We start from the raw sequence: 25,159 nt of genomic DNA, 5'->3' as shown, positions 1-25,159 counted from the left end.
GCTTGTCCATTTAGGGTTCATTTTAAGATTCTTTTATTTGTTTTTTTAATTTTTACATGGTCTTGCCCTGCTGAACCTCACTGAGCTTCCCCCTTCCTTACTCGCCATTCAGGTGCCTCAGATCACGATCCAAAATCAGACAAATGTATGAACATATACACACATACAAGACAAGATGGTCGCGGGGATCAGTAAGTGGAAGTTTAGTGTTGACAGCACTGATTCCCAATGAGCCATTTCTTTAACTGTGTCTAAAATGAATTATAGGTTGACCAAAAACACTATTTCCAAAGGGATTGATGCAGTCTCCTCTGACTGTTGTTTGTTTACAAACTGGTGGAGAGGAGGGGATAGTAAGCCATGAAGAATTTTGGACATGAGACAGAGATTTGAGAATTTGACCATGTTTCGCCAACTCAGTAAATCATGTTTTTGTAATATTGAACAATGGTGAACAACGTTGGGTTTCTTCTCCAAAGTTTTAACAGTTTGTAAAATGTAAAGATGTACTGCAAGCCTGTGACCAGACAGGTAAACAGTAAAATAATTTTGATATGTCATTTGAAAGATCAATGGATCAATGTTTGTACTTTTTATGTTTAAATTTCCAAAACGAAATGGAACGTTTCTGAATAACGTTGGAGTGTACATGCTTTACATAAACCAGAAAACTCTTTGTACTCATCAAAGGAACAAAGTCTGAATATTTTATGATACGCTTTTGCAGAATCATGCATAATACGTTTTTAATATGATAGTTACACTTCAAACTTTCTTTATGTTTTCATCTGTTTAATTGGAGGAGTTAAACCATCTCAGGCAGAGATCACAGCTTTTAAGCTCCTATTCTTACTTCTCTGTTTGTTTGTTTTTACACTTTTACTTCCATGCAGGAACTTAGACTGTATTTAAAATGATACGAAAGCGCTTTTACAGCCAGCAGTCAAAGTAATCAATATGAGAGTGATGGTGGAAAGAGTTTAGACTTTACATGTCTGTCTTCGAGGATCAGGCCTCCTTCATTATCATATTGTTGCCATGGCTTTCCCAAACTCAGGAAGGCTCATGCCGAACAAAGCCCTGCATTAGAAAGAGGGAGAGGCATCAGGAAGCATCCAGGCCCTTGACACTGAGAAATACAACACCGAGCAGAAAACAGCAGTTAGAAATTTATGGAAAGCTTCTGGATACTTGCTTAGCCTGCATTTCTTTGTGAAGATGAGTGCAGTTTCAGTGAAGAGGGCTCTGAATGACAATGGTAAGACCTGCTATGCAATTTTAAACAGCTCATCATCCTCTGTGCAGATTACAGTAAGCTGTTGTAGCCCTTTCTTCCACGCGCTGCTTCTTAAGTTTTCATCTGCAGGGTGCAGAAAACAGCTTGACACTCATTAAATCAGTGCTGTTTGAAATTCACTCATTTATTCCTTTCGACCTGACACGCCGCCTTATTGGACATACTGCACATTTCCGATAAACTCTGACTTTGCTCTTTAAACATTTATGAGTTTAGTAAAAGCAAATTAGACTCTATATGTCTTTTTGTCTTCATTCAGGTTTAATTAGGGGGCTGCCTGTTTAGATGTTTAAATAAAAATTAAGAAATGCCACTGAACAGGTAGGATGCATGTAGACTTTTGATTCTGAGGTCAAAATAATTCAGGTTCTGGGCATCCATCCATCCTTTTTCTTAACCCGCTGTATTCCACGGGGTATTTCATGGGGATGCAAGAGTTTAATCTAACTACTGTTGGGTGAAGAGGGGGTACACCCAGGACAGATTGGCAGTCTGTGGCAGGGTGTTTTGGGCATGTTTCCAGTAAAAAAAAAAAAGGTAATCAATGTTATTGAAGCACCGCTTCTCGCACACGAGTTAAGCAGGTGAGTCACAGATGGACCTTTGTCCAGGGTCGGACAGCAATTGATTATTTATTCATGGCTGTATCTGAACTACCCTCTAACTGCACCATGAGGAACCTATAAATGCACTTTACCAATAGCAACACTGAAGGAAGAAGACACATGAACCAGGATTATATTTGTACATCAGTCAGCGATTTGAACACACAAAGTGTTTGTTAAATGTTTGCAGAAACATCAATGACCCAAAAGAGAGTAGCTGCCAACCCTCTACAAGTATTTCACTCTCATCCTCTCTGTTACTGCACAGCAAGCTCCACTGAGGATGTCAATATGAATACTGAGACGGAGCAGGCAGTTCCCTCTGATCAAAACCACACAAGGAACCTGCCCACTCTTCCTCTTCTTGATCTGCATTCCTCCCCAGGTAAGATTTTAAATTAAAAAAAAAATCATGTAACATTTCTCTGAAGCTTCTTCATAATCTGTCATGATCATTTAGCTCCAAGAGTGGTGAGGTTGCATGCTGATCGCTGATGTGATGTTGAACTAAAGTAGTAAGAGCTTTTATTGTGAAACCGAAGAGAAGGCGGCATGTGTTTGGCCTCAGGTTGCAGTCTGCCGGATGAGCTGAGAGCATCAAATGAAGCAGAGAGGAGAAACAAAGCAAACTGAAACTTTATCCTAAAGTCGGACTTTCAGTTCTTTGAAGGGTTCATCCTTGTCAACGTAGAAAATGGGACCTAATACATTTTTTATCACATTTATTTACCTCAGACCTTCGTTTGAACATGCATTGTTTGCTCTTCCTCCTCAGACAGACGCCTTTCAGATCAGGTTTATCTGCAGGCCGCAGCCATTTTCCAGTGGCTGCATGCTGAAAAGCCAGCGCCACATCACCTCCTGCCACACAGAGAAAAGACAGACATACCGCTGTCGGGGAGTGGAGACAAAAACACAGAAAAACAGGCCTACCAGCTCGCCTTCAACACCCTCAAATGTAAGTTTAGCAGTGAACCATTCAAGATTATTGTTTCCCTCTCACCAAAAAAAGAAAAAGAATGATGTTAAAGCTGTTTTGTTATCTTACGGTATGGGTTTATGCATCAAACACACAAAAACACACCCAGTAAAATACTTAAAAGAGCACTTATTTTTTATTTAGTTGTGCAACAGTTGTTTGTTTAAACCCTACCAAACTGTGTCCCCTGCTTTAAAAAAAAGAAAGTTTTACTCAGTGTGCTGTTAGAGTTTAGCATCATTTCATTGCAATCAATCAAATGCATCATTGATTTGGTTGCAATGATGCAACCAAATGTGCATCTTAAGTGACTCAACTGACAGTAACTAAAAACAACCTTTCTAACCAATGATATCAGACAGCTGCATTCTTAGCATAGAAACCTACTGTCACCCTTAACAAAAAGTAGAACATTTGAAGTTAATTTTATGAAGTATACTTGAGTATAGCACGAAGTATAGTGTGTGAACTATTGACGATGTATGTGTGGTGTTGGAAGTATACTAAATAAATACTTTTTTCGACTAAATTTGAACATTTTAAGCATAGACTAAGTATACTTGTAGTACTTAACAATAAACTACATCTTGCCAAGCCTCTTCAACCTCAAAATGCATTCTATTCAGATCTTTGAATTGCATAAAAGACAAAGTATTGCAATAGTTTTACAAGGTGTTGTGATGCAATACAAAAAATGTGTATGAAATCATGGAGGACTTGGGATTATTTTTGGCTACTAGGTTTTTCTTGAAAATTCAATTGTATTTCCAAATGGGAGCTACAGAGGTACTGTACAAGTACATGTACTTGGGGAGAAAACTTGATGTGCAAAAAAGAAACATTCGTTTATGTGCGTATTTCTTCTATTTTTTTTTAAACTCTTATTCTAGATCAAGAGTTACTCATGGATGTGATTGCTAACAGCGGCTTGCAAAAATGTCCACATATGGTGAGTCCTTTCTCATTTCAATTTTGGATCTCGCTGTAGAAAAAAAAATGTGAGTTTTTTTTTTTTTTGTTGTTGTCCTCCAGTAAAGCATGAGTGCTTCCCCTGATCATGCTGGGGAGGCAGACAGTGCTGCAGTTTAAAGTACATTTGTATTCAGATCGTTTGTTGTCTGGCTGCTTATAGGTGACAAGAGATGCATACAAGAAGACGCATTCTCCAACTAGGGGACTAAATTACTCCATAAAACAATGTGAAACCTCACATACAGTGATAAACAGACACTGTTTTTGTGTATGTGGGGATGGGAAGTTTATTGGGGAGCAGAATGCAGGGGGAAAGGCCGTTACTGCGGAAGCAAGACCATAAACCCCACCACAGATCCTTTTTATTATTCTACAAACAGCTTTACGGCACTGTACGTGTTTCACCTTTTATGCACACAGCTTTTTGGCTTGTGGTGTCAGAATACCTGGAGTGATCAATTAACCCGGAAGAGACCATTATGAACACAGACGATTTAACACAGCAGAAAGGTAATCTTAGCTTTAATGGGCATTTTAATGTCTCTTTACGTATTATTTTCAGTTACCGGTTTGAAAACCTTATTGTCAACCACAGGCAGAGACAGTGACGGAGGGATGGTATTTATATGCAGGATCAATTCATGTGTCAGACAACCTTAGACAGGTTCAAGAGAGGTAGCAAAAGAAATACATATAGCCCCTAAAACTCTGCTCAGATTAAAATTCAAAATGTTTCTAAAAATTGTAAATGCCGTGTACTTTTAAAGGGCATTTACATGGTAATATATTACCTTAGACACACAAAAGAACAACATTTTTATGAAATATTAGTTGTTTTCCTAAATTATTTTCTAAACACAAACGCCGCCTTTTGTAATGGGTGAAATGGGGGCCGCCCATTTCAAGACATTGACCTAGAGTCGGGCTCTGCAGCGTGTCGCCAACGAAAACAAACAACATCGTAACTTTTGCAAAGATGAATGTTCACATTGGAAGAAATACCCAGAAATAAGTGAATGAATCCAAATACCACTTTGGGTTTGTTGTTTTTTTGGGAGTAATGAACATTATAAAGCATCTAAAATTTTAAAAAGTTGATCTTGCATGATATAGACCCTTTAAACCACACTGTAGTCATTATTGAGGTGCGTGTTTTGGCTCCTTACTTAATGTGCACAAATGCCACACGCACAGGGGTATGCTGGTGATATTTAAACACTTTCTAATTTCTAACTTTCAGGATGCATGCACAGAGGGTGCAATGAGCATTTATCACTAGAACAGAACTAATGGGCTCCTTGCAAAGTGTGCGCGATTGGGGGGGGGGGGGGGGTTAAGAAAATGAATAATCCATAAAGTCTCACCTAGTCCACCCATATGTGTCGTTTAAGTGTTCACTACGACCTGTCGCCTGCAGCATGCCTGTAGAAAATCAGCTAACCGAGCTGTCTATGATCTCAAAATTGTGTGCGTGCCACCTGCTTTCCCCCAACAGGTTTGACCATTTGATCATCTGTAAAGGTAGTTGTGGAATATGTGGAAAGTTGAGAGTAACGTGAAATGAAGCTGAAACTCCAGGGGAGAAAAATCGCTGCATCAACCTCTCTCCAACTCTATGCCAGATTCATTAAATCTTGTTTATGAATGACAGTCTTGAAAAATAATTATGTCTATTTTCTCTGTGTGATTAATTTAGTTATGTTTGCAGGACAGCGACTTGTTGCCCCTGGCGATGGTGATGCTGTTTGAGCTCCAGGAAAAAAAGTTTGCTCTACAAGAGCTTGTACCAAAAGAGGGACAGGAGGTTTTCCAAGAAGTGAGGGAATTGCAGAGGATTCTTCAAAAGTGTGTTTAGATCTCAAGAGCTTTGTAATTGCATTGTTGCATTGGGATGGGTGCAAGTGTGATCCGTTTCTTACAGGTGCAAAACCAAGCTGGCTGCAAATCTAGCTCGCTTCAGAGTGAAACATCGTTTGCGGAGCGTCTCCTGTTTTTTGCCTGACTCTGTCAGGACCAAACAAACCAGAGCTAAAATCCTGCCACTCTACGCATGGATTAACACCCACAAGATAAGGTATGTCTTTGTTTTTCCTCAAGTAATAATGCACTTTTGTTTTCTTTTTAAAGTCTTGTAAATTTTTGGACTAATTCGGATTTAAAAAAAAACCTGTGTTTGCAGAACAAACTATATAAGAACTTATATTGTAACTGCTTTGGTTGTATTCAATTTTATTGTTTTTGGGAGAAACACAGTTTCCAGGCAGTCTCACGGTTTGAATTTTGAATATTTTTTCAAGTTTTTAGGAGCACAAGGGTCTTTGTGAATGACACTGTGGTAACTTGAGGGTAAAAGTCTTTTATTCTGTCAATGTAACACTGAGAAGAAGCTGATATCACACTGATAAAATAAATGAGACTGGGTCTTTTTTTTTTTTTCTGCAGTCTTGCTGATATTTGTGAAGCCCTGCAAAGCGCCGGCCTTATTGAAGCTCAGAACATAACAGACCTCACGGAGTTCACCTTCTGCAAGGACCCACTCTGTCCAGACACTCTTGTCTTCCATCAAAGCCTGCAGGCTAAGCTCCTGCACAGCCGTCTCACTGCCACACATGTGCTGAACATACAGGTAGAAATCTACACTTAAAGCACAGATGGAAGAAACAGAGTAAAAAAAAAGATTAATCTCCCAGAGAGAAAAAAAAAGAAATGCTATTACATGCAATGTCATTCTGCTCTTTAAAAGTTCAACTTGGACTTTACAAATTAGAAAAATAAATTCAAGGTGCATGAATCTGAGCACAAATGTTTAGCGTTTTCAGGAAGATTTTTATTTTTAAAGTTTTTATTTTCATGTTTTATTTTTGACATTTACTTTAAAAGAAAAACATAGGGAATCATTAAAAAGAATACAAGAAAATTCCTAAAGGAAATGAGAAAAATAAAAGTCTTATAAGTTGCACACAGTAGGACATTGCATGAAAAAATCTTTATCACCCAATGTAGAAGAGTTATTAATACACTCAGCTGCCGCTTTATTAGGTACACCTTGCCAGGTATACCTTTTGCCTTCAGAACTGCCTTAACTATTGGTGGCATAGATTCAATAAGGTACTGGAAACATTCCTTCTTATTGTCCAATTATGGTGATTCAGTGTGTATTGTAGCCTCAGTTTCCTGATCTTAGCTGACAGGAGTGGTCCTGGTGTGGTCTTCTGCTGCTGTAGTCCATCTGCTTCAAGGTTGGATGTGTTGTACATTAGGATGCTCTTCTCTGTTGTAACCAGTAGTTATTTGAGTTACTGTTGCCTTTCTATCAGCTGTAACCAGTCTGACCTCTGGCCTCAACAAGGCATTTCTGCCCACAGAACTGCTGCTCACTGGATATTTCCTTTTTTTTCCCAGACCATTCCCTAGAAGCCCTAGTAGATCAGCAGTTTCTGAAATACTCAGACCAGCCCAACTGGCACCAACAACAGTGCCACGTTCAAAGTCACTCCAGTCACCTTTCTTCCCCATTCAGATGCTCGGTTTGAACTGCAGCAGATCGTCTTGATCATGTCTACATGCCAAAATGCACTGAGTTGCTGTGATGTGATTGGCTGATTGCGTTAACGAGCCGTTGGACAGGTGTGCCTGACAAAGCGGATAGATACGAATTACTGATTTACTAATTAAAGGTCAAATTTTGTTCCCTTCTTGAACATAGAATTTGCTTTTACTGTATTCTAATATTTATATAGAGTTGATATATAACACTGGCTTATACTTCTGTATGCAGGACAGAAGTGCGTGTTTGACAGTCAGGGTTCTGCAGCCTCTTCTGTATGAAAAAGCCGACGTGTTGGTGGTGGGGTCCTTCTCAGCTTTGACCGTGGCTCACATCGCCACTGTGGCTGCTTCCCGCGTGGGCAGAGTGCTGGTGTGCAGCACCGATCACACACCGTCACAGGTGAAGGAAATGCGGGAGCTGCTCGCACAAATGGACATACAAAGTGAGTGGCGATTAGACCTCAGCGATCGGACGGTAGAGCATATGCTTGAGACTTTTGGAAAAATGAGTCTAAAACTTTATTTGTTAATGATCTTTTTGTTATTATCACAGTTGGAGGTTCCTTAGAATTAACTATTGCTCCATATTTGGGTTTTAGTTTTTCATTGTTTCTGATGCAAAAATTGGGAGGATATGAAGAAAATCTACAACTATTGCACATTTTTAATAAGATCCATTTGGCAGTTTTCTTCTCTTCATAATTTATAGCTATTTTTTATGGCTTAATGTGTTATAACATACAATTATATGTTTAGTTTATAATGATACTGAAGTGCTATAAGAACTCAAAATGTAACTTTTCTGATCATGTCAACCCTATTTCAGTGAAAGAGTTTTTTCCTCGAAGAGGTTCTAGTTTGTTTCCACAGGCAGCCGTTTTTTCTGAAAGCCTTCAATTCCCTGAACAGTTGATAAAAAGTTCAGGACTGACAGCACTTAGCCGCCTTATCGTCAAACCCCTTCGAGTATAAAAATGTACTCTTCCTGCTGCACTCTGAGCTGAACATTTTGTGTCCTTCAGGAGAATTTCATGTTAGAATAATTCTCTGTTGGACTGAAGCATAACTAGGCTGCATGTTTTGTAAAAGGGTCAGAATACAAATAGATGAAGAATGATGATGATGTTTCATTGGCTGTGAAATAAGTGACCAGGGTCATATTTACAAATTTAATAATTCAATTGAACTTCACAAAAAATATACAATAACTATACCAAATCTATGAACTGATGTTCTTTTACAGCACTGTTGCAATGTTTGTAGAGAAAAACTGTTCTTTTGTGTGTTTTAATGTAAGAAATATCAAGTTTACCAAGAGAAGTTTTCTGTTTGTTTTGTCTTAATCCCCACTTATGTGTTTTTTATAACCTAATAAAATTGGTTTTAGAATGAAAATTTGATAAATGGTTCAAAAATGGTGTCAAATTGGAATTTAAATCAGATAGTGAACTTTTTAAACTGCGATTTGATCTGTTCAGTATATGGCAGTGACAGATTAGTGACACTCAACCCTCAACTTTCAATAGAGATTTCAATAGAGGTGAAGATGCTCTGTGTGTGTAAACCTTTTAACTAGATTTATCTGGAAAGCCTTCAAACCTTCCCCTCTTACCAGTTAACGCTTTACATTTGCATTTGATAAATAACAATAAACATCGCTGGATCTAGCTGGGTCCAATCTGTTCAAATCTAACCTCAAATGGGTCAGATCGTGTCTTTAAAATACTTTTTTCTTTGTCTGCTATTGTTCATTTCAGTGTTTACTTCTTTTTTTTCAATGACAAAATATCTGTACTTTCAAGATTTCTGAGGAAAGAAAAACTTTGAAAGGAACCTAAAGCAACAGTTGACATTTCATCTTGGACATCCTGAACAGTAAGAAGAGGCTGTAGAGTTCAGGAACTTACAATCACCTGACACACATCTCCTCTTCGCTGTGGGATCCATCATACAGCGCAGCTCAGGACCTGTGGGTGCAGCTTAATGAGATTTTGAACATGATGAAGTCTGCGGCTTTACTCTCACCTGATACCTGCATATCACATTGCCACGTCCTGGTCAATTGTTCTCCTAAAAGTTCTGCAACATTTCAAACCTTAATGAATTTTGGAACCCAGACCTGCAACACACATCTCAGAAAAAGAAAGCGCTTTCACTAAGGGCAGGGGCGTCCAAACTTTTTGCAAAGAAGGCCAGGTTTGGTGAGGGGAAAAATGTGTGAGGGCCAACCATTTGGCCTGACATTCTTTAAACTATTTTGCCATTAAATAAAAATTAGCTATTTAATTAATATTTCATTACCACGGCATATTTCACGCAGAAAACCAATCATTTTTAATACGTTTTGGCCTAAACTACTGTCAAGTTCTCATTTTTTCGCACTATTCATTCCTAGTTAACTTGTCGTTGATGTTGATGGCATGTCTCGTCTGTAAATCATAAATTAGCCATCCCCCATCAAGAAATTGTACACCTAGTTTTTAGAAAATGCTGGAGACCACATATCATTCATTTTATTAAAGGAGCCTACGGGTCGTTGCAAAATTGAATGCGGGACGCATTTGGCCCACGGGCCGGACTTTAGACATGCCTACCCTAGGGGATCTCAACAGCCTGCCGAGTCATAGATACTAAAAAAAACAGTCAGTGGTGAATCCTTACAGTTTGCGTCTCTTTTGTACTTTCCTGACTCATATCCATAATTTTTTGCAGATGTTCAAATCCTTTCAGATGCTTTTTCCAATCTCAGCGAGTGGGACACCAGCGCTCAGATGATCAGAGTCATCGCTGTTCTGCCACAGTGTTCGTCCTCTGCCCTCAATGACCCGGTGCCCACCATGCACAGCGAACACGGAGGTGTGTCAATCAAAGGGTTGTGTTAAATGTGCCCCATGTTTAAAATTTTTTCTAAAAAAGAACGAATTTCCCACATTAAGATGGGAAAACCCAGAGAAAACACAAATGATAAAACTCCAAAACTGCCATTTTTTTGTTCGAAATAAAAAGTTTTAATTTTTCCTGTTAAAATCTAAAAAAGGTGAATGAATTTGTTAACAGACTGGACTCTACTGCCAGAATTGTCCCAGGGTTCTGTTTCCTCCAGCAAAATGCTCTCCCTGACCACCAAACAATCATGGCTGCTGGGTCATGCGCTCACCTGTGAGTACAACATCACTGTTTCAAAGAAACATTTCAACAACTCCAACCATTCACTTCCTCTCTGCTTGTCAGTTCCAAAGGTGCAGACTGTTCTGTACTGCACTCGCTCAGTCTATCCTGACGAAAATGAGGATCTGGTGAGGAAGGTTCTAGAAAAAGCCCGCACTCCTCCCAAACTGCTGCCATTCAGGTACAACCCAAACTAAAACGTTGTTCCCCTTTTGTGCGTTTGCTTTGAGCGTTCACCACTGCAAAGCAGAGCAGTAACTTTTCTTTGCAATGATCTCTTTGCCGTAAGCCTGTCCAGGATTGAAATGAACAGTGAAGGACTGAGAATTGTTCAACATATTCGAAGACGTCCAGAGGCAGCTGCTGAAATAATAAACTGCCGTGAGCATGTGTAGGTATGAGTCTGACATCCCCAGGATGTCAGTCATTTGGGAGAATATACAACAACCAGCAGGAAAAACAATGAGCGCTTTTTCTCCTCACTGATAAATCTCCAATTTTGTGAGCATTCAATGTGTGTTTGACTCTTTTGAAACATCAAGAGGACTGGCACGTTCACTGGATTGCTTTCCCAGACGTTTCAAAACTGTCCTTTCAGGCTGAACTGCCAGCTGTCACACAAGGATTTATGCCTCTAAATGTCAGTGAAGCATCTTTTCTATATACTTAAAACTCATTTTTATAGTCACGCATTTGGTCCAACAGGGGAATTTGCCCTGCTTTAAACCTTTAAGGTTTTTTTTATGCTTTTCTTCACTTGTTTAATAGTTTTAAAAAAATTTAATTATGTTAAGCTTTTAATTTATAGCGTTTTATACATAGTTTGTGTTAAAGTGATTTGTCAAATAAAAGCTTGAATTTATTTATGTTTAAAAAGATATATCACGGCTGAACAACAACGTATTTCTAAAGATTTTATTTTTAAAAAAGGTGTCCAATACACTCGAGAACACTGGACAGATAAAACATTAAAAGCGACAAAAGTTCCAAATATTGAAAAAGTAACAATCTCTTAAAATATATTGTGGCCATAGTTAAGGATTCTTTTCTCTCAACTTTTTATTGCTTTTTTTTTGGTCCAACTGCTATATGGCTGCTGCAGGCTTTTTCAAACATCAGTTTTCTTGAAGTGTCTTGTTTTCAGGTCAGTCTGGTCAGGTTGTCTGCTTTGTCTTCCTATTTGCTTCATGATTTTGTCATCCTTTGACCTTATTTATCACCGTCACAAGTCCGGTCTCCTGCATTTTGGGTCCCTCACTAATGCTCCCATAACAGGAAGAGGAACGAGACACTTGTTCAAAGTAAAGAATCAGAATAAGATTTACAGTACTTTTGTTTGTATTTCAGCTTTGAGCTCCATATTTTTGTGCTACATCACTTGGGGCATGGTGTTAAGGTTTTTAATAACTTATATAAACTAATGTGTCCAAATCCCCCCACCTACTCTCCATCCCCTAAAGGACTTGCAGGACTATCCAGTGCCCTGGATTTTAACGCTTTTCGACAACAAAGCTCACTACTTTATTTTGAAAGGGAAAAAATGAGGTCAACCCTTAAAACCTGACAAATATTAATATTTTACAAAGACTATTTATGAGTCCACTGTGTTCTAATAGTAAAAACTTAGATGAAATGTAAAAAATGAAGTTATATATATTTTTTTCAAATGACACATTGTTTAAACACAGTGCACTGCGGTCTACATTTGCCATTCCAGTGAGCATCATTGCACAATAGTTTTTCAGAGACTCTTGGAATTGTAAATTAGTGCACTAAGTAGTAAATAATGAGGGAATTTGGACACAATCGGAAAAACGTTTTCTCCATTTGACAATCATAACACCTGCAGGGTCTTTGAGGGAAAGTTCCATTAGTTGTTGTCACACACCTGGTTGTGCAAATTGCCACATTTGACCCCGATGCAGCCAGATCGCGTTCTGGAACCGTTTTGTCGCTCAAAACCAACTCCAACCCCCTCCAACCTCCCGATCTTAGGGTGACGATCTACCACAATGCCACTTCTGAAGGTGACAGCTTTCATGCAGTGCCCCTAGTTGTTGACCTTTCCCTGAACTAAAACAATAATAAATTACCGCTGACCATGTTCTTCATGAGCTGCTTTTCACTGCTTCCTCAGGGTGAGTGGTCCGGTTTTTCCAAGTGATTCTCCACCAGGAGCCACAGCGGACCCCAGGTTCTTCAGACTAGCGCCTTCTCAGCTCACCAACGGATGCTTTATCGCCAGACTATCGCGTCAGGTGAGGCTGTAAAAGAGTCGGGGCAGAGGGAGTCAGTGGTGTTTCTTGCACTGGAGTATTTCTGTGAGGGCGAGTGTGTCTGTGCCTGATTGCCTTAAGAAGTGCTGAGGCAGCACTCTTTTACTGTCTGCTGGGAGGTCATGCAGCTTGTCAGCAGACACGCAGATGCAAAGTCGTGCTCCTTGAAAATACTGCAGCATTATTCCAACTCAATAAGAAAAGAGACAAGTTATGGAAAAAATATACCCGGACCACTGGTGCATATCAGAGCTTCATGGCAAAGATGAATGGATAATCCTGACAGTCTCAGAGCTCTTCAAGCATGCTGCATCCACACAGTTGTACCCACTCGTCTTCCTGCTTTACTCATGAAACCAAGAAAAGAACAAATGGAGGGAAAAGGTGAGATGCTGCTCCTTTGATTGATCCTCTGCAGCCGGAAAATCTGGCACCAAATACATAAGCACAATTAGACTTGCAATGCAATTTTGAGAGTTGAAAAACACACTTCATGTTCTAATTTGTTTGGTTTACCTGTAAGCAAAAAAGGTATGTGGTAATGAAGTGTCAAGGATTTAAAATATAAATAGCTATGGTGCAAGAACAACCAAGAACTCCAGATGAAAAGTGAGCTCTGTCCCCTTAAAAAAAAAGGCCCTCGTGATGCTAACACTCTGACAGCCCCATAGGCTAAACCATCTGGCTTCAGAAAGCCAACTTCAAATTTGAAACTTTAGTGTAAGGGATGTCAAACCATTGCAGCTTGATGGAGTTCTAACGTTGAGTCTCCTCAGCCACCATGAAAACACCACAAACAAGTTTTAACACAAACAAAGGTAACAGAGTAAAGTTCAGACACCAACAAAACCAAAAATGGTAAGCAGGGGTAACAAAAACGAAAGAAAAAAAAAGCTGAAAATCCTGCAGAAAATGATGAGTGCGCCTTTTCCGGATGTTATCCTATTTTCTTGTTCCAAACAGAACAATCCAGCAGAGGTCGTTCACTCTGAAAGCTAAAACCTTAAAACTGAAAACAGGCTTTGATTTTATGAGACTAGAAACCTCCTGTGAGGATGAAATCTGCAAAAACGAACACTTAAAAAGTAAAAAAGACCCTTTTTTCAAGAAAAATAAACTTATCAAGAAAGTTTTTCTATAACAAAATAATCCTAGTTTGAGAAAACATGTATTAGCGACCAGACCAATAATCCAATAATCCTACCGTTTTCTTTCTTATTTAAAGAAAAGTGGGCTGCACAGCATCTTTCTGTGTTGAGTTTGCATGTTCTCTCCATGCATGCATAGGTTTTCTCCAGACACTTTAGCTTCCCCCCACAGTCCATAAACATGCTTCATAGATTAACTGGGTGCTTTAAAGTGTTCATAGGTGTGAGTGGGAGTTCAGGATGTACCCTACCTTTGCCCAACAGTAGCTGGGACAGGCTCCAGCAACTCCATCCCCCCGAAAGGGGTACAGAGAAAATGGATTGATTTAAAGAAAAGCTTTCACATTTCTAGGGATCTGTTTTAGCAGTGTGTATGTTAGTTACATCGTTTATTATGACACATTAATTATGGAAACATGTTTCAACAGTAACTCCTTCACATATTTTAGTGAAGTTTTATGAATACAATTTTGGGTGATTTAATTTCATATTTGCTCACAGAATGCAGTCTATATCTCTAGAAAGACAGTCTAGAGAACCTCACAAATGTATTAAATTATCCTGTGTTTATATTTTGGGTTTAAATGTCTGCTGATAAGAAGATCCACATGGTTTTTATCTGTTTAGACAGACAGAGCAGATTCTGGCTCGTCCAGCTCATTGCAGTCATTTAAAATCCAATCAGGAGGTCAAATTGGATTGAAATTCAAGGTCACAGCAAGTCAAGTCACAGAACAGAATATTTGATCCACCAATACTTTTGTGGTGCCCCACCCAAATACAAATCTAACTATATATATACATATATAAAGCGTGCATTATTAATCAAGGAAACAAAAAAAACAACAAAGACAATCAAATACTGGTGTGTGAAAAGACAGAAAGAAAAGCTTTGACGTTTTTTCATATCTGCATTTAAATAAATGAATGGATGCTCCTGGGAAATATCTTCTCTGCATTGCTCTAAGCAAAACATTGACAGTCAGCCGTCAGCGCTCACATGCTGTTTCATCAGGAAAGCTTCATTTTGCAAATATTATTCAAGTATTCAAGAGAAGGAAATTGTTTCAACGGTTCTGAGAGGAAGAAACGCAAGTGAGATGTTTCGTTCTTACTCACAGCTCAATATCCCTATGTATGGAGTATACTTATATAACGCTTTTCTACCTTCCTCGAAGGCCCAAAGCGCTTTAGTCACAGTCGCATTCACCCATTCACACACTGATGGCGACTCCGCTGCCACACACTGGCGCCAACCTCCCACTAGAGGCAAGGTGGGATTCTGTGTCTTGCCTAAGGACAATTCGACACATGGGCGGGCGGGCAAGGCGGGAATCGAACCTGCAATCTCCCGATCAGAGGTCGACCACCCTATCACTGCACCACGGCCGAAAAGAGTTCTTAGGATCAGAAATGACTGAAAATGTCAATTCAGCAATACATTAGGCGCTGAATTGACACCATAACACTTCATGTAACTGACATTGCATGAAGTAAGTAAGACTTTGTAGAACACTTACACCAAAGCCGCCTCTGAAAGCTGAACTTCTCTAATCAAAGGACTCTACCACAAACAGCTGCTTTATTGTTTTTTTCTGAAACACTGACATTCTGCAGAGTTTTTATGTAAAAATGTTTGCATCGCTCAAAAAGCTTTAACAATGTATCTGTTCTACGTTCAGGAAGAGCAGAGATTCTGCCCCTAAAGCAGGGGTGGGCAAACGGTTCTGAAATTTGATAGAAGGACCAGACAGGGAGCAGATGCATGGAGTGTTTTGGTAATTCACCTTATAAGAGAACATGTTTGAGTTTTTATTTCAACACTGTGGCTTTTGTTCTCATTTTAGAGCCATTTGCACCATTTGATGCACCTCATGTAAAACCCAAACTTAGAGAAATGCTGCATTCAGTGTGTATGACTTTTGGGCTCCCTACCATGAAAAATGTGGAGTAAATGACAGATTCAAGAAAAGAAAAAATAAGTTTTCTAAACTGGCTTTGAGAGATGTTAAATTTTCTTCTTTTTTTCTTTTAGGAGATGGACAGTACTTAGAAGCAATTTGTCTTTCCTGCAATAGAAAGCAGTCACACCACGGTCACATCTGAGAAGCTGTGTTGCACCGATCTTTCTCATGTGAGGGTTTATGATTATAAAGGTGTAAAATTGCTTGTTTTCAATCAAAAACTTGGTGTTTTTCAGGCTGACCCCACAAAGGTTGAAACAGTCCAGGATGTGCTGGCAAGAGCAGCTGCTAAGGGCCTCCTGGGGGGCATAATTCCTGAACCGCCAAGAGGTCGTAAAAAGGGGAAAAGCAAGAAGACTCAAGCTGCTTCATCTATAAGCAAACCATCATCCCCATCTGAACCAGAGAGGCGGGAGGGGGAGGATTCTGAAAATCCAACCTCAGAACAGGGACAAGAGATTGTACAGGAAGACTTCAGGAAGGACGGGGAAAAGGTGACCGAAACGAACGGAGGAAAGAAAAAAAAGCGTAAACGGGCAAAAAAACAAAGCAGAAAAGCAGACTCTGTTCAAAAGAAGTCTACAAAGAAAACAGGGAACCAGTCGCACAATAAGAAGGCAAGTAAGCCCAAACAAATACCGCGTCTCACGCTCGCATCAATTTCCTCAGACAAACCCTCCAGCAGCTTGACTCTGATCACAGCTCTCGCACACAAGATCAGCGGGAATCCAGCGGGTCAGTCCCAGCAGAGCTCAGCTGCTTCCAACTCAACCATCAGAAGACCAAATGTTCAGCAAGCAGGAGCAGAAACACTCAAGGACACCGCCGAACCCTCCAGACAGGGGAGACAGGAGAAGGCTGCAACAACACAGGGAGCAGTGAGGCCTAAAGACCATGTCCTACCACCAATTTCCTGTCTCATCTCCTCTTCTCCGGGCAACAAGAGCAGAAATTCTGTCTCCCAGAGCGTCTCTTCTCAGCCTGTAAGCACTTCAGCATCCTTATCCTCAATCTCACTGCCTGACATTTAAAAATGCAGCCGTGAGGTTTATCTTAAGTGTTTCTACTTTTGGGTCAAACTGAAAAAAAAGGATAAAAAAATTAACAATTGTTCATTTTTTAACACCATCACATGAGATAAATGCTTAAACAGTTAAGGCCAGCTTGAACAAAAGGAATTTTAACGATGTTTGTTTACTATTAATGTAGCTAAATTCATTTATGTGCCATAGTTTTATATTTCTATGTAAATGTGACATAATTATATATTGAATGTATATATACATTTAACTTTACACATGAGAAAAATAAAATATGAGATCAAATAAGGGTCTAAAAACTACTTTTTTTTACGCCAACATTTCTGCAGCAAAAACGTCTCCTCTGTCCCGAGGACGCCTGCTGACTAATTGTCTTTATGCCCAGACAATAACATGGCATTTTCATTAACTGTGCAATTAATCTGTAGAAAACAAAAGGAAAACTATCTAACAAATGATGTGGTAAAATTGTTCGACCCAAGTATGCACAGAATGTATATAAGGGCCTCTGTGAAAACATTAGCACTAATTGCAGGATGTAAACAGCAAAGCACAGAGGTGAGAGTGTAATTATCTGGGCCTATGAGTGTTAAAGGTGTTCATGATTAAAAAAATAAAATTAATGCAAACTAATCTGACAGGTTGCTGTTTATTTAGTCTCCAGGTGGGAGCCTGCAGGCACCGACCATCCATTTGACCTTTTTTATTAATTGATTTTTTTCAACGAGAACTTTAAGATTAGTTTTTAATTAGTCTGTTTTGATTCAAATTTTCTTTATGAAGAATTTTAGTATCATTTTTAATTGAATAAAACATTAGTGACTCGCTAAAGGTAGTAGTAGGGGGACACAGAAATGATTGGTGGCAGCAGACGCAGAAGGTCAGGTAATACATTTTTTTTTAATGCCATTTATCCTCACAACTGGTTACATTGATAAAGTGTACAAATCAGTGAGCAGCAAACGGAAGCAAACACATCCATCTATGGTAATGGAGGGTGTTCATTTGTTGATGTTTGTGACAGTTTAAGCTAAGCGTCCACTGTTGCTCCCCTCCTCTTCTCAATCCTTCCTCCTTTTCTGCAAAGTTAAGCTTGTTGGGGTTTGATAGAGGGGACAAAGAGAATGGCGTCAAGAGGCTTCAACTCTCCCCAACCAATAAAATCCGTACATACCTTTATAAAATAGAATAAATAAAATAAAAATATTTCTGTTCAATACATACAGTTTCTCTTTCAACCATTCGAGGGCATGCGAGGCTTTTTCTCATGACTTTCATTTACTCAAAGAATGCATAGATAATTGCACAGTTAAATTCAGCATTAATCTAAGGGATAACTGGAAGTTTTTCCCCCTTTTTACTCTTAACTGTTTTCTTTATTTCCTTGCATTTTTACTGTTTTTTTTATATCTACAATGATCTATATAAGTATTTTACACTTTGGCCATTTAAAGATTTCAAAATAAAGGCATTTTAAAATGAGAAGAAAATAAAAAAACCTTCAAAAGATAAAAATAGCTTATAATAACGAACGCTAAAGGTTACATTAAATGGGCATTATGCACACTCAGAATTTAGACTTTTCATTTTAAAAGCTTTGTGAAAAGGAAGGAAGGTGCTGTGTGGGAGAATTTTTATCCTGCTTTTAAAAAAAAAACATCCCTTGAAATCCCTTAAATTGAAACGCCACAATAAACAAGATGAATTAACAGCTTTCCCATAAATGTGCATTTTATCAAAATTCACTTTACATTTCTGAACAAGCAAATATTTGATTCTTTTTTTATGTCTTAATAATATAGTTAGTTGATTTTTATAGCTACAATAAAGAAAATGTGGTTTCTTCTTTTGAATAATCTAGAATCGTTAAAGAAACTAGTCAGAGCTTCAGGAAAAGCTCTCACATAAACATTTCTAAAGCCATGTTCACACCGCCAAAGCTCTACGTACAAAATGCCTTTTTAAAGTTAACCCAAGTTGAACTTTTACCAATCAGGGACTCGGATTTGGTATTTTTGTATGGCTGACGTCCTTTTTAGTTCATGAATGAACGACCCTTTTTCAAATGGATCATGGGGGACAATTTGATAATTGCAGTTTGTGTTCGGGTGGAATTCTATGATACCCAATCTTTCATATATCAGAGTAGGGCTGCATAGAAAAAGCCTGAATTGGCAAGATTTGCACCGCTTCAGCATTTCACAGCAAACCTCTTCCAACTGTAGGTGGTGGACATGCTCAAGTAGACAGCAGAAAAAGAAAGAGTAGCCCTTCCCTGCTTGAACAAGAACCCGCGTTTAGCCAGTTCTAGAACAAGCATCGCATGTCTGGTGGGCCCATAGCTTTAAAGTAGACAATCTGCTGATTTACTGGGAAAAAAAATAAAAACATATTTCGCTTGTTTCAAACATTTGCCCGTTCATAATCAATCTACAGCTTTGAAGTCTTGAGTGCTGTGATGAGACAGATTACATCTAATCTATGATATGTGACACACAAAGGTTTTTATGTGGAAGTAATTTACGTGATAATTGATCTCATGGCACCAATGAACACAAACATGAAGAGGAAACAAATTCAAGTGGAGACGTGGAGCAGCTCAGGACAGTCCCCGTCTTTTGGAGTTCATGCAAGTCTTTGCTTTTCTTCTCCAAAACAAGCGGAGGCCAAAACAATTTCCTCTCCTTGTAAGATAAAGAGAAAAAAAAAACATGATAAAATAATATAAAAAAATAACCAACACACTAGTATAAAACACATTCCTCAACTCTCATATCTCCTCCAGGCAATCCCCCTTTTATTACTAAGACACTAAGACAGTTCTGAGGTGGGATTGAGAGGATTGCAAAAGTCAAATTTCCTGCAGCGGGGGTTACGAGGAGCAGTGGCATGCCGACATCTTCTGTGATTGAAGCAGGGGGTTTGAACACTTTGCTCCTGCAAAGGGGAAATGCCCCCCCCTTCCCTCCAATCTCTCTGCCTTTATTATGGCTATCAACAAGGGATAACAAAAGATTTAAACAAACAGAGAGGCGGGGATGTGAAAGAAAGCTTCAGGTGACAGGTCACCGCTCGTCTCCAATGATCCACAGCTGAAAGTCAGGCTGAGCATTCCTATCGCCTTCCCTTCCAGTCCGTAAAGCAGCAGCAGTGAGGTGATGTGTGTCCGAACGGTTCACATTTATAGAAAACGGTTCATGCATTAGCCTTTAGGTGTAGACTGGCGAGTGTTTTAATGTCGTAGCAGCTTGCTTCTTCCTTCAATTCAAGGTTTCTCTTCAAAACAAGACATGGTAGCTATGGTTACTCCTTTCTCTCATTAGGTTTATAGTATGTTCACTGAGGAAGGAGGACCAGACTGTGACAAAGCGCCTAGACTAATGAGACAGCTGATTGAAGTGCAGGCGCTGCGGCCTCCGGTGGAAGGTCATGCTGGCAGCGCACACAGGTAAATACACTCAAAGCATGGAGAGATCCACGGTTGGGGCAGGAGTGAGTTGTGTTCATCGTTTTCACTGTTCTGGGGGGAGCGGCAGGTGAAAGTACTTCTATGTACAAGTTCCCCTTCCTAAGCATCCTTCCTGATCGTTTCTTCCCCATGCCGATGATTCCGAATTTCCTTGATTATTCAGAGGAAACTAAGCTGACCCGCTGCTCAGGAGAGAGCCGAGTAATCAGGACTTTTTAGATTTTCTCCCAAAAACGGAGGAAATTGGGGTAGCATTCCCAAATGGTGATGCTTTGTTGTTTCCGCCATTGCTTGAGTCTTCTATGGACATGGACTTTACAGCAGCGATGCGATGAGTTACCATGGTAATTAAGATTCTGTAAGTAGATAGAGTCCCTTTCTTTTTTTTTTTTTTTGCTGTGGTTACTGTGGCAATTCAGTGACAGGTCTCTTCTGTTTGAGCGTGTCGATGAGCGACAAGACCCCCCGCTTTACGCTGGTGGAGACGCGGCGGGACACAGAGTCACCGGGAGGCGAGGAGCCGCAAGCCTTCTGGGACAGCGGGCGAGCCACCAGACATTTCTGATACCGCAGCTGAGAAAAGAAAACACAGACAGAAGAGTTACAGCACACGCATGTGTGTGCAAAAGGAACACGGAGAAAGAAGTTGGACTGTTGCAGGCTGCTGCCTGTGATCAATGGTAATGACTGATGATTCATGTCACCGTCCATCACTTTTGGTTTGCCAATGTGTGTGTGTGCTTGTGTGAGCATACATCCAAAGTTGTGAAGGGTGATCAATAGCCTGCAGTCCAGCACTGCTGTAAATACCTCAGAGGAGCAGAGGCATCTGCAGCATCTGCAGCCTGCATGCATGGACTGCATCTACCAAAAACACTCGGATGGGGTTTCTCTTTTCCCACTCTAATCATCTTTTGATCTATTTTAAAAGCGTTCCCAGCATTCATTTTGCTATGATGACATCATTTTTAGACAAGATTGAAAAACCTGAGTTGTTTTCTAGGACATAGTTTCTGCAGAGCGTCAGTAGCTCATATTAGAAATTCTCCTCAGAGATGTGGGCGGGGACTTTTGCTGTAGAGTAAGCCTGCCCTTACTTCCCATCATCTATCTGTTTACATTCTCTCCCCCTAGCGTACAGCCCCTCATAACATCAATCTAACATTAGTGGTGCAACAAAAATGCTGAGCAATACTGAAGCTATCCAACCGTATAGTTTGGAGCCAAAATTCCAGCTCAGATGAGGAAAACAAAGACGTTCGTGGATCTATTCGTCTACAAGTGGATGCATCAGAATGGAAGCTTGTGGCTTTGCCACGGTAGCTTCTACGTCACACGTACAAGCTTTTAGCAACAGTGTTCTGTGTCTGCTCCCGATTCTCAACTATTTTAATGAAGAAACATTTAGAAATGCAATTTTTAGCTTAATTTTCTTCACACATGTCGTCCATTATGAGAAAAATGCCACAAGAAGATGTTAAAAATGTAAATAGAATCACACTTTTCATTAAGGTGGATGTTCAAAAACTCTCAAGATTCAGTTTTCACATCGTTTTCCATCATTGTAGTTTTTGTGTCTTATTATCTGCATTCATGTCAAAACTGTTTGCATAATTCTGCCAAATATCCTAAAATTTGTTATCAGATGTCGTTTTCAAACACTGCAGCTTACTAAAATGTAAAAAAAAATATTTAAAAAAAAGTTCTAAAAAGAGTCATATTTCAGTCCCTGAAAAAAACCCTTACAGTTGACCAATCCTTACATTGGAAATGTTATAAATGAATAGGCATTATATGTAATTGCCGTGTTAGTGTTTACCTTTCTATGTTTATGGATTCTCATCTGTGCAGTATATTTAATAATTGTGAGGTAGTTCAGGATGAGATTGGTTTACTCTGACTTACCATGCACGCCGCCTGCACCGCCTCAGAGACACTGCCGGCATTGGGATCACACCAGAACACATGACAGTCAAAACGATGGCCGCCAGCGTCCATGATGAAGGCAAACGTGTGGATGTTACGACCCACGCCCATGAAAGACAGGAAACGAACTCGGCACTCCACTAACACTTCTTCTTCATCCTAGCAGAAACAAGGGGGTGAGATTAGTAAAAATAATAATTCAAATATGCTACATACTTTAATTTGTTATTTTTGTTATCTGTTTAAAGCCCTTTACTTTTATTCATTTTCTTTTTGATCATTAGTTTCTGATTCCACAGTCTTCTATTTTCCGCTCTTTTTAATTCCGACACATTTATTGACACATTTCAAAGCAAACACGAGTTGAAGGCAGGTCAGTTCCACCAGATGACCACTAGAAGGCTAGTTACAAAAGTAACTGAGTCTCTATTCACTCCCAACTTCTTCAACCTAAACAGTCTTAATTTAGCTACAGGAAAAAATGCACACCAGCAACTCTAAACCTTTACTTTCTCCCCCTCTGTTTGCATAAGAAATCCAAAGCAACTGTTATGGAGGTTGAAGTTTTCTAAAACTATTTATCATTTCATTTAAATTCACATTAAATTGTGCAAAAAGAGTGGATGGGATCTTTTGAGTGAGCAACCAGTCCAGATCTTTAGAGCGGCCTTACTTGGTTACACTGTCTAAATGTCCATATTTATAAATATTTGGAAAGGTTGAAGTTTAGTGAGGACATTTTCAGTTGGATGAGGCGCACGGTGGCCTTAAATGAGCCAGTTACAAAACCAATGACATCTAACTCATGTACAGAGTCACTGATCAGAGATTGGCTGCTTGTTTTGCCGTTTGCTGCCTCGGCATTTCAATACGATACTGGTCATGTCAGCAAACCCTTAAAGTGGTTCCTTGAGGTTCATGTTGCCATGGAAACTGATTTGTAGGACAGCATCACAAGACTCTTCTTGGATCATCTGGAACGAAGTTGAGGATGTTCACCATTCACGCAGCGTTGATGGAATGCTGCTGTACTCAAGCTGGCTGTGGTGTAGCGGTCACCAGAATGCCTCATTAGTCTGTGTGAAGCTCTGCAACAGTCCAGCATCTAATACATTTCTTCCATGGTAATCGCAGGACAAAACTATGACCATGTGCTCAGATTTGTCAAAGTGGAGCTGTCCGAGTCAGCACACTTAATTTATCTAAGACTTTTTGGGGTGGGTGGGGGCATTCCTGCTGAGCACTGAAAGATGAGAGTTAAGGCAAGGCGAACAAAGACATGAAAACCTGGTCTTTGCTGATGGTGACTGTGGCGTCTGCCACATTAAGAGCCACAGGAGTCCAGTCTTCTTTAGTGGAAGAACCCATAAGACTGTCGATAGCCCCATTCAATATATCCATCCCTGGAACAGAGGATATGAAAAACAAACAGGAAAGGTGTGAGTGGATCACCTGCACTGGACATGAAAGCTACAGTTTTGATAGTAACCCAGACCATAAAACTGTTTTAACTGATTGAAATAATAATTATAAAATATTTAATGTACTTTAAAAGTAGGCATTGCTCATTTAGAATACATGTGTTAGACTCAAACACCAATCTATCCTTTAAAAGTGTTTTTTTTATGAAAGATTGTGTGAAGATGGGGTTAAAGACAAAGGAGCTTCGATCCTCCATCTTTTTGATCTTTGGAACTCTGCATGGATTTGATGAACACTTTAGGAAATTGTCTCCACTTCTAATGAAGAAGAGCGTCCATGGTTTTTCGTTTTGTTTTCTCAGCGCGCTTTCAGACAAGAACATGGGATACGAACCGATTGGTCTGGCCACAGGCATCATTCCTAGGTAAAGTACTTGAAACTTCTGAACCAGCTCAGTCTTTGGTGTGGGGAACTCTGCTGAGGAGAATTTAACAAAAACTTAGAGGCTGGAAAACATTGTTGTCCAAAACAGTCAAAATACTACAAATGCAAATATATTCAGGACGTCAATTTTGTGAGGCGTTTGTTAATCCTACTTAAGATCATTTTTACATTAACACTCTTATTTTGAAAGATTTATATCGCAATTGAATTTTAAATATTTGCCTTCATAAGAAAACAAATGAAGAGAAAGATTCTATTGGTGGATTTTGTGAGGAATCATCTTCTCTAGCCGATTGTCTACATCAAATCTTTTTGAAATACAATTTTCTTGCTTTTCTTTATGCAGAGAATTAGTAATTTTATCTACAGAGGAAGTTCATTTTCCATTCACCAGTGGATGAATGATTGAAACAAACCCTGTAAGGGGAGGTCCAGTCCTGCCTGCATCCTGTCCTGAAGAGAGCCTCCTGCCATGGCTTTGGCATTCTTTCGCTCTGTCATTATCTGGAGGAGGAGGAGAAGAAATAGGAACTTTTGAGCGTAAAGAGAGCGTTATTGACAAATAGGCTTATGAAAAAAAGCGAGCTGAGACGATGGGGAAGAAGAGTGGATTGAAAACTGTTATGTGTAACAAGCTTAAAGGGAAAACTGCGGCAGGTGAGGACCCCTGCTACTTCCTGGGAAAATCTTCAGAAGAAAGCGTCTGAGCAGGCTAACAAACTACTTTTCACTTCCCAAGAAGAATTTAAAAAAAGGCAAATCGATTGTTTGAAACATCACAACTTCAGATCCACAGATACATCATTGTAAAAATGTATTTTTAGTTTTAAAAAAAATGCTGGTAATTCTTGCATAACTTTGCTTTTTTGGAGACTCAAATCAATGACAATTGAATTAAAC

General features: G+C 39.4%; 2 protein-coding genes across 8 annotated transcripts in view; one reads left to right on the top strand and one right to left on the bottom strand.

The window, feature by feature from the left end:
- Positions 1 to 879: 879 nt before the first annotated feature.
- LOC105354157 (putative methyltransferase NSUN7) lies at positions 880 to 17,350 on the top strand. Its single transcript, XM_023961120.1, has 13 exons — positions 880 to 1,258; positions 2,171 to 2,287; positions 2,678 to 2,860; positions 3,772 to 3,830; positions 5,562 to 5,698; positions 5,775 to 5,927; positions 6,296 to 6,479; positions 7,632 to 7,845; positions 10,115 to 10,258; positions 10,460 to 10,561; positions 10,634 to 10,751; positions 12,708 to 12,828; positions 16,195 to 17,350. The coding sequence occupies exons 1-13, from the start codon at positions 1,219 to 1,221 to the stop codon at positions 16,987 to 16,989; spliced, it is 2,367 nt and encodes a 788-aa protein (XP_023816888.1). The 5' UTR covers positions 880 to 1,218; the 3' UTR covers positions 16,990 to 17,350.
- A 529-nt stretch (positions 17,351 to 17,879) lies between these two features.
- LOC101174805 (amyloid-beta A4 precursor protein-binding family B member 2) overlaps positions 17,880 to 25,159 on the bottom strand; it is a 42,226-nt gene continuing 34,946 nt past the window's right edge. For 5 of the 7 annotated variants that reach the window (XM_011475094.3, XM_011475110.3, XM_020703066.2 and 2 more), the window contains 5 exons: positions 24,676 to 24,763; positions 24,209 to 24,292; positions 23,681 to 23,796; positions 22,373 to 22,552; positions 17,880 to 21,040 (listed from right to left, as the gene is read on the bottom strand). In XM_011475094.3, the coding sequence (XP_011473396.2) occupies positions 20,870 to 21,040; positions 22,373 to 22,552; positions 23,681 to 23,796; positions 24,209 to 24,292; positions 24,676 to 24,763 (639 nt within the window). In that variant the 3' untranslated portion in view covers positions 17,880 to 20,869. The remainder of the gene's footprint in view (positions 21,041 to 22,372; positions 22,553 to 23,680; positions 23,797 to 24,208; positions 24,293 to 24,675; positions 24,764 to 25,159) is intronic. The other 2 variants (XM_011475099.3, XM_011475120.3) reach the window with 1 other exon arrangement.

This window comes from Oryzias latipes, chromosome 1, assembly GCF_002234675.1.
Source record: "Oryzias latipes chromosome 1, ASM223467v1".
Classification (NCBI taxonomy): Eukaryota; Metazoa; Chordata; class Actinopteri; order Beloniformes; family Adrianichthyidae; genus Oryzias; species Oryzias latipes.
This window is presented reverse-complemented; position numbering and strand designations above follow the sequence as displayed.

Excerpts from the sequence above, each read along its gene's own strand:
- LOC105354157 (XM_023961120.1), top strand. The coding sequence starts at position 1,219 with ATGAGTGCAGTTTCAGTGAAGAGGGCTCTGAATGACAATG. Across the intron at positions 1,259-2,170 it reads GAGGGCTCTGAATGACAATG|CAAGCTCCACTGAGGATGTC; the intron begins GTAAGACCTGCT and ends GTTACTGCACAG. Across the intron at positions 5,928-6,295 it reads ATTAACACCCACAAGATAAG|TCTTGCTGATATTTGTGAAG; the intron begins GTATGTCTTTGT and ends TTTTTTCTGCAG.